Here is a 9,583-nt window from a genome sequence, read left to right on the forward strand (position 1 = left end):
TTTTTTATTTTTTAATCTCTAGATACTATTATTGTCATTGCAAGAATTTTTTATATTGTATATACATTCTGTGTGTGTGAGGAAAATACTCTCTGATTTGAAGTTGAAACATGTCTTTATGTGAGGACAGGGTTTGTCAAAATTTTCAACTATATAATAAATAAAACTTCTAAATGCACCAAAGGAGATTAGAGGATAATTAAAATGAGCATAACCCAATTGTGCCAAACTTGAGCTTGACTTAAAGCTCCTTGATTTTACTTATGTCAGAATTATATTAGATTATGCCTGAGGTTAAATTTAGCGAGTTTGATTAAGCTTCAAATTGTTCATGTATGAACTCATTTGCAGTAAAAAAAAATTTAATACAAGCAATACTAGGGAGGGGGAATCGAACCTAGAACCTTAAGTGTATGGATAAATGCTCTTAATCACTTGAGCAATTCTAATAGAAGATAGTAAACCGGTTTTAATAATTCAAGAGAAAGGGAAGAATTATGTACAGAGTAAAACAAACAGAAGCAGTTTGCTCAGGTGCAAATGGAAATGAGCCTATTAGTAATATCTCAGCTGTCTACATTTTGGATAAGCTAGTCTATAAGATGCACATCTAAAAACAAAGTGCAGATAGTTGCTTGAATAAGCAATCCTCTGTATTCAAAGGGTTCACAGAACAAAGTAAAAGAACCCAAGGGTAAAGACTTAAGCATTGGCAGTTGATTTGAAGTGAAAGTCATCAACTGTTGAGTAAACTTTGCCTTCCTGTACTAGATTATCAACAGCTAACCTGTTCAAAATCCAAAAGATGTAAGATTTAGATATTCTTTCTGCTGCGGAAATGTGCAGGTAAATGTGTGTGTGTGTGTGTGTGTGTGTGAGAGAGAGAGAGAGAGAGAGAGAGACATGAGATCATTCACTGGAATTTTCAGTTGTCGGGCTATATCATCAAGGTGTGCCCCCTCTTCCCTTGCACTGAACCAAGCAAAGCTAGTTACAATTAAATGGGAAACAGAAAGGAAGCAAAAGGAAAAGCTTACACCATGAATTTCACACATCTGCATACAAAAGAAACAAATTGACACTATCATACAATGATGTACAAATATGTATATGCATTCATTCAGTACATCATTGATCTGCACGCCATTTCTTAAGCACCTCCTTGATTATAAAAGGCGGACTATGGCACAAGGCCTTTAAGGCCATTGGCTTTTGGTTATTAACTACTGCAATTTTGAAGCTGTCAAAATTAAGCATGGAATGCAAATAATATTCAAATGATCAAGATCACGCCAAAAATTAGAGAAATATCCAAAACAAAGAAGACTATACTAAACATCTAGCAGATGATTTATTATTGTGACTTGAGCCACTTGACAATCACCTTGTATCAAGTATTAACATACAGCTATTGCTTGAGTGCGAATTCCTTAATTACTATATTTATTTAACAGAAAATAGAAATGTCACTCACATAAGCACTCCCGAGTTCTAGCCAAAAACAAGTAATAGCCACACTCTTGTCAAAACTTTGAGCAACTTTTAAAACAAAGTAACACCTTGCAAATAGATGAGTTTATAATTATGATTTGGCATTATCATTTTCCAACATAAGATTGGTCCTTGAGTGAGAATACCTATATCAAATTATTCAATAATCGAACTGAATACTAGATTAGTAAACAATCTTGTCAGGGGCTCTTTTTTTACCTTCTGTGTGAGTGTTCCTAGTAATTTCCCCCATAAATAACTTTGATCATCTTCTCATGGGCCAAAATCTATCTCAATCTCGTTCAAATTTCAAACAAATGTGATTTTCATTTACTCGGGCCATCAACATCAATCTGACAATTTATTGTCAAAGATTTACAAATGTGATTCTGTTTTTGCAGCACTCATCAACAAAATACACCCATTACACTTGGGTAATTAATACAATGAGTGCTTTTGTATGAAAAATATAATAAATTCTGCCCCAACCAAAGGGATTTGCAAACCTCCAATCCAATGCTTCAAAGCGCATCCTAACCAGTCCAAGCCAGCCCACCAAACGGGGCCTTATAGATCACTTCAAGCCACTAAACATGCAGCATATGACTTGCAACATGCTAAAAGATTTTTGCTGTCCCAAAAACCCACATAATGTCAATATTTAGTTTCTTAAGCCTTGATTTTAGTTTGAGGCTGCTTTAAAAGTAACACAAGACCACAATCAGCTAAATTTTGAGACGGTTTTGCCACTCGGGCCACTTCACAGCAATATTTTCATAGCTAAACATGACTATTTTCAAGGTATGTACTCACAGGTATGAAGGCTGGCTCAAAATTTCTAAGACCTTTATTTCAGTGCTACTCTGTCCATCGAAGCTATATTGGCCAGAAAACTGAAAGAAACAATGAATTAGACTAGTAAGGCAATAACAAAAAATATATCAGACTGAAATCTATAGTTGAACATCAAACCTGATTTGTTGGGATTGTCATATGTGGTTGAGTAGTGACGCCAACATCAACATGTGCTTTCTATCAGAATATTTACAAAGACATCAGAAAACCAGAGCATACACTTCCATAATGTAATAACTATGCAATCCAAGTTACAATCAGATTCTCAGTAGTTAGGCCAATACCTGTAACCTGCTGTTGTAGACATGGACGTATATACACTCAATGAAGTGGCTTGCAATCTCATTATAGTCATTCACAGGCCTGAAAATCACACCAATTTCAATGTTGAAACCTTAATATGAACGATAGCATAAGTATATGTTGGTCAACGAATTGGACCCTGCTTCATGAAATCCAATGATGACTTAGTAATTTCCAAGACTTCTAATATCTAGGCCAATCATTTGGACTCTCCTTGAGAGCCATATCAAACAATTACAGGACAACGGTAGCGAAATGATGCTACTGGTTCTAGTGGTCACACCTTGTGGATGCTTCTCATAAGAAGCTTTTAAATCTTCACTAACTAAGTGGCCCTTTGGGACCCAGAGTACATAACAAGATCAAGAATGCAGCATTCTCTCCAATTTTAAATTACTAAACTCTCTGAAAATAACTCCAATACTGTGGCACGTACTAATTCTTTATGAAAAAAAAACTTCCATATAAGTTTGAAGTCACTACCTCGTGTGCCACACACAATAATGCTTGGAAAGAAAATACTTGGGATGACATATTGTATTTACACAAAATAACATATATTGAGTATCTCAGTGCAAGGTTTTTCTAGAACGTAACATGATCGATGCAGGGTAGACCGCAAATTCCAGTTAGAACAATAATATTAGCCAGAGAGTTATCATCAACGAAACAATTCAAGATCCTAAAAGACACAAGTACAACCATACGTACTGATACGAATTTTCCTTTCAACTGTACCATATCATTAGAAACTTTGTAACCTCCCTTGAAGTTTCTTCTTCATAAAAAGATAACAAAAAGATAAAATTGATAGATTCTTTTAGTTGTAAGCATAACTAGTTTTAGTTGCTTAATCAATTTTATTATTTTCTCTGCAAGATATAAGTCACGCACTACCTTCCCTGCAAAACTTATCCACTCTCTACCACATGCAGAAAAGTCGACAGGCCCAGATTTTACATCAGAAAGACCAATATACTAATTACTACTAATCCTGATAAAGACTTCAATTATTTCTTGGGAGTTTCACTAAAACACCCAAAATGGGGGTTGAAAGTATAAAAAAACCCAAGCACTATTTAAACATATAAACACACCCAAAACCCATCATTACACACTCAAAACCCATTATAAACACACCCAAAAAGTTGACTTTGGGGTTGATTTTGAGTGTGTTTCTATGTTTAAATAGTGCTTGGGTTTTTTTTATAAATACATGTCTAGGATTGGGTTTATTTATAAATTTGTATTATTTCTTTCCATGGGAATTTATATCAATCACTGTACTTGCTGACTAGTTTCAAGCGATTCCTTGACTCATTCATTCTAATGATGGAATGATTATTGTTTTCCTAATAGCTAAACAAGCCATAAACAAAACTCAAGCCTATAGTCTCTCCAATAGCAAACAAGCGATCAATAGAAGTGAACTTCATAAAATAAATGGCAAACAAAATGCTAACACTAACCCAAGACAAAGAGTTCCACAAAGTACAACAAAGTTTACCGAAATACTGAATTAGAGACCTACTCATAAGTATAATCTCTTAAAGTGTGAAACAAAAGGGAATATACCTAATAGAGAAGACATTTAAGGTCTTTTTGCCCTGAAAGCTCTTCAAGCGTCCATGAACCCGGACATACATTCCATCCCTGATATTAAGGATAAATATTAGAATGCATTAATTTAAAATTTCACTTGATTCCATAGTAAAAGGGGAAGGAAAAAAAATTGCAATATATCTAGAAAAAGTGGAACAAAATTCAATCATGATATGAACAGCTTTGAATCTTAGATAATTAAGAAAACATTTGAAAAGTGAGAGAAATGGCTTTATTCAAATAAGTGAGTGAGAAACACCCAAATAAAGCTACATGTTAATCGAAGTACAACACAGAAACAGGTGCAATTAGTTAGGCAAGAAAGAAGCATACAAGATTCTTTCCATTTCATTTGCGTCTATTGCTTCATCAAACCTAAACAAGCACCAGAAGCCGTCATTGCCAATTTGACAGAACTAAGAAACTTACTAACATATAATTATCAATCTGATGACAAGAAAAGCCTTGAGAAAACTTACCACTTGTTACAATCCAACCGTCCAGTCCCATCGTCAAGAATGAAAGCAACATCTGTAATTCTTCCAACTTTGTCACGGACCATCCCCACAAGTGTAACCTAAGAACGAATAAAAGTCAGAAACCCCACCAACAATTTAAGAAAGAAAACAATCTGAAGAAATAAACCCACATTGTTGACGTCAACACCGTCAATAACAAATTCTGATTTTTCATTTGCTGAGACAAATGCATCCTTTATCTGCTTCACAGTAAGTGGCAGCAATGTCTGAACGTCACGATTCTGAAAAAGTGTCACAATTACCTTAAAAACCGCACTTTAATTGATCAATGAATAATACATGCATGTGCTGTTATTTTTATAAGACACAAATATATACTGTAATTAAGCATTGCCATCTCACAAAGCACAAGACAATCCATATCCCGAATACTGTTTGGTTCATAGGAATGGAAATCGTGAGAAAATGAACAGTGTTCTAAACTACCCATCAGTTCAATACCCTAGAAGTTCACAATTGCTGCATTCAAAATTTCAATTTTCCTCCGGTTTGTTCGTAACCAAACACAGTAAGCACAAGAGAGAGAGAGAGAGAGAGAGAGAGAGAGAGAGAGGTACCTTGGAGGTATTGAAAGAGGGGTCGGCGGTCTGGGTGGCCTGAGGGGGCATGAAGCCACCGCCAGAGAAGGCCGCAGTGCCATCGAATTGGGTGAAGCTCATGCCTTTCTGATCTCTGAGAAACCCTAAGAGGCTAGTTTGATCAAATCAAATGACCCTGCTGAGTATTGAAAGACCGAAACTTAGAGTATAAATGGAAATCTGATTCCCGCCACATTTTTCCGCTTTTATTTTCCTTTTATTATTTTCCACTTCTTTTACTAACAATGAAAGTTTAAATTTAGCTCCAATCAACTCTCGTCGATGTATAGTCCAGTTAGAGTAGAGAGTGAGAACCATCACGGCTATCCTATAGCGAGTACCATTTGCAATGCCTTTCACGCAAGGGCATTTCTATGTTAAGAGCACTGTTGCCCAATTTTTGAATATATATATATATATATATTATTATTGACTAGTCAACTTCTCTCCACTTCTTTTGTCTACATCAACTTCTCTTTTACTTCTCTTGACATATCGACATCAACTTCTCCTCTTGCTAGCAACTTCTCTTTTTGGCAACAATTATTCTTCTCATTTTTTCTTTTTTAATTATCTTATGCATCTTTAATTTGAAATTGAGTATTCTAAAGTTTAATTAGGAATGAATTAAAATTTGAGGATTTTGTTGTTATTAATTAGGGCTTTGATTTTAGGAATTTTGTTGAGATGTTTGAATTGTTGGCATTGTTGAGATTTTTTTTTTTTTGGGTGTTAGTATATTTAATTAAATGCATAGATTCTATTATGAGAATTGATTTATTTTTGTTGAGATGTTTGATATCTCTTCTTTAAAATCTTCTCGAATCTCCCATTATTGAGCCTCAAGTTGAAACAATTGAGAATCAAAGAGTCGATGATGATCAAGATTTTAATATCAATTATCTTAAGCGTGATCCATGATTATATTGTCTAGTTTTAGTTTTTGTATTTGTTAAATTTTAATTTATTGATAGAAATTCATTTGAGGGTAAGGCTCATTACGTCTCTCTGACTATGTGAATCTTTATATGTTTATTAACAAAATCCATTCGTATCGTCGAGTTTAATATGTAAGTTTTGCCCAATAGACTTTCGAATCTTGGAACCGTCACTTCACGATTTAGCATCATAGTTTTTTGCACATATAAGACTTCTCTCCGGGCATTGGTTCAAAACCAAAAAGCACTCCATTCCTCGCATTCCATAATGGCCACAAACCAACACGAGGCACACACAACTGCAACCTGCCGATGACCTCTAAACCAGAAAATAGAGTATCTGTTGAGAGTGTTTATCCCACATTGAAAAGTAAGTGACCTAGCCTGGTTTTATAAAGACTTGAGCTAATACCCCCATTACCAATTGATTTTGCGGTGGAACCTCAACTCCTATCATGGTATCAAAGCAAGGCTTCACATGTTGGGCCTAATGGCCACACGTGCTCCCACATCACCTAATATATATTATTTACGTATTAGGCTTGAAAGTTGCCAACATGTGCGGGGGCATGTTGAGAGGTAGAGGGACGTCGCCGACCGCTGAAAATCCTTAGTGTATGGTTTTTTTTTTTTTCTTTTTGCGCTCCTTTCGAGAGGACCTCAAAAACCTTCAATTTGCTAGATGAATGAGTGGTTGAGAAGTAGGACATTCCTCGAAAAAGGGATGTAACAATTATGAACAGAATAAAACATTGAAGAATAAGAAAGCATTTTTTATTTTATTAAAGGTTGTGATCTGTTCCCCGACCCTGCTTTGATGTGAACTGAAAAAAATATTGTTTTTCTTTGCTCTTTTTGAAATAGAAAGAAAATTACAATGAAGGTAATTAACTCGCTCAAACATATGGAATTATGTCAAGTAGATGGCACCACAGTGCTTCTAGTTCAGAAATTAATTAGGTTCAACCATAAAACTCAGAGCAACTTTCACATTCAATTGATAATAGGTAGAAAGACTGATGAGAAGTATACTGTATATGAGAAGTATTTTCATGTGAATGAATCCACCTTTGTTGCAATTGTTGTCATATATATAGAAGAAGTAAATAAATTAAAATAAGACTCTAACATGTATGATGCTCATTTCTAGCGACATTGTGTAATTAACCAAGCAATTATGAGGAAATGAAGAACAACCCTGATTGAAACATGGGTCAAATTTTACTGGAAAATCATCCCTCACATTGATAGGCTAGAAATGAAGTTTTTCCCAATAGAAAGTTCAGCTTTTCTGATTATCCGATCACCAAGAGAGAAAAGGAGGTCTAGAAATTTAAACTGCAGCTCGCCTTGGTGTCCCCTTGCGCGGCCGTCTCCGCGGCTTCGTATGCATTGGTGGGTTGCTTGTAATTCCAGCAGGCTCCTGATCATCATCATCATCAGCAGCAGCATCAACTACTTCTCTTAGTTCAGGGGAGTTGGATTCTTCAGCTTCTGCTTTCTCTGTATCGTTGACCAGTTCAAGTTTACCTTTAGCATTTTTCTTTGGCCTTCCTCTCTTTCTTTGCTGGTTAATCTTCACTTTGGTGCCATTAGCTTCAACACTGTTTCCACTCTCTTCCTTCTCCATCTCCATCTACAACTCCGACATAGAAAATGGCATCTCTCTGTCTCTTCTTTAGCTCTAATTAACATTCTATGAGTATATATGAACAGCACAGTCATGTGCAGTTGATTATTCTAGAATAAGCAGTTGTAAGCTGTAAATGTTTCCACCCTATAAGTCTAAACCCCCCCAAAACTGGAAATGATGCTTTTGCAGTTGGGAGAATTTATGTACATATATTTTTCCAGCCTGATATGTACATATTAGGAAAAGATAGGAAACTTGCATGATGGTGTGCACCATAAATTGGTGGGTAGAAATTAGAAAATGCTAGCTTTCATTAGAGTGATGAGTTTGGTTCCTAGCTACACCATTTTCTGCAAACTCTCTACACTGATTAAGTTACAACATAATATAAACTTATTAGTCTGACTCTTTCAATGTGTTCATGTATGTATGCCACAATGCTTTTTGTTGGCAGACTATTATTAATCTAAAACATTCTGACATGATACAATCTTGATCGAAAAAAATATATTATCCAAAAAATATAGTATGGCTATGGAATTAGGCGTCCATTGTTTATTAAAGAACTCAATGTTGATGTCTCATCGATAATGTGTAGATATCATTATCGCCAACAAAACGTACCGATATGTTATTAATATATTTTCAAAAATATCAATATGCGTGTCCATTCTTTAATAAAGAACGAACATCATGTTCTAAGAAATTGAGTAATGTATCTGATTCAGTCTTCTTTTATTGAGGAATATACAACACGTTTATAAGGAATGACACATATGAGGCACCATAAAAGCCAAATAGTCAATAGGTTTTTGGTCGAAGGAAAATTGTATTTTCTTTTCTTTTCTTTTTTTGCCATGAAGGAAATTAGTTTAATGGACAGCGAAAATAATGGTTTAGTATACCAATTTTTGTGTGGAAGAAAAAAGTTGGAATTTCACTTCCAGTGAGTTTGATGGAGAAAATAAACATGGAATTTGATACAAAAGTAATTTTGTTAATTACACGGATATAATAGAGGTGCAAACTGTATTTCAAATTTCAAATATTACAGGTGGTCAAATAATATGAGAGAGAGCTTGATTCACTCCTTTGATTTTGCTTCATCAGCTTATAATCTTAACAAATTGATGGGCGAGGAGGTCATCCTTTTAACGGATTCTGTGTTATCTCTAAGCATATATATATAATTACTTGCAGTCTTAAACTACATGTACAAGTCAACATAATGTAAGCATTTACACTTGTGTAAATGGGTCGACCATTGTATATTCACCCCTTTCCATACTTTGGCTTTAAGCATTTACTAATTTTCTCGTTGTTGCTATTTGCACCATATTTACTTATCACATTACTGACCACCTCTCTTATATATGTAGGTCCTGCATATATTAGTGGGACCCAACTCTATTAGAAAGGTGATCAACAAAGTGTTCAATAAATATAATACAAATAGTATTATTGTGTCTTTTATCATCCAGTACACATTGGCATCATAATTGTAAATAATGTTACATGTGACATACGGTTGGGAGAATACACAAAACCCTAGCCTGTTAAGAGAGAGAGAAAGAACAAAAGAGAATATTGTTTACATGTAACATATTTATGAATATTGTTTATATGATTGGCCACATTTCCTAC

General features: G+C 34.8%; 1 protein-coding gene across 2 annotated transcripts; it reads right to left on the reverse strand.

Annotated features, from left to right (window-relative positions):
* Nucleotides 1–525: 525 nt before the first annotated feature.
* LOC103323552 (replication protein A 32 kDa subunit B-like) lies at nt 526–5,563 on the reverse strand. Of its 2 annotated transcripts, XM_008225553.2 has the most exons (10): nt 5,348–5,558; nt 4,901–5,011; nt 4,731–4,828; nt 4,585–4,626; nt 4,225–4,302; nt 2,631–2,709; nt 2,464–2,523; nt 2,305–2,384; nt 904–972; nt 526–787 (listed from the first exon to the last, which is right to left on the reverse strand). In XM_008225553.2, exons 1-10 carry the CDS (start codon nt 5,447–5,449, stop codon nt 703–705), a joined length of 804 nt encoding a protein of 267 aa, XP_008223775.1. In that variant the 5' UTR covers nt 5,450–5,558; the 3' UTR covers nt 526–702. The 2 variants fall into 2 exon arrangements, with proteins under 2 accessions (XP_008223775.1, XP_008223776.2); XM_008225554.3 differs by lacking the exons at nt 526–787; nt 904–972 and adding an exon at nt 1,836–2,122 and having other exon boundaries at nt 5,348–5,563.
* Nucleotides 5,564–9,583: the final 4,020 nt, after the last annotated feature.

Source organism: Prunus mume, linkage group LG2 (assembly GCF_029339155.1).
Source record: "Prunus mume cultivar Tortuosa linkage group LG2, ASM2933915v1, whole genome shotgun sequence".
In the NCBI taxonomy this organism is placed as follows: domain Eukaryota; kingdom Viridiplantae; phylum Streptophyta; class Magnoliopsida; order Rosales; family Rosaceae; genus Prunus; species Prunus mume.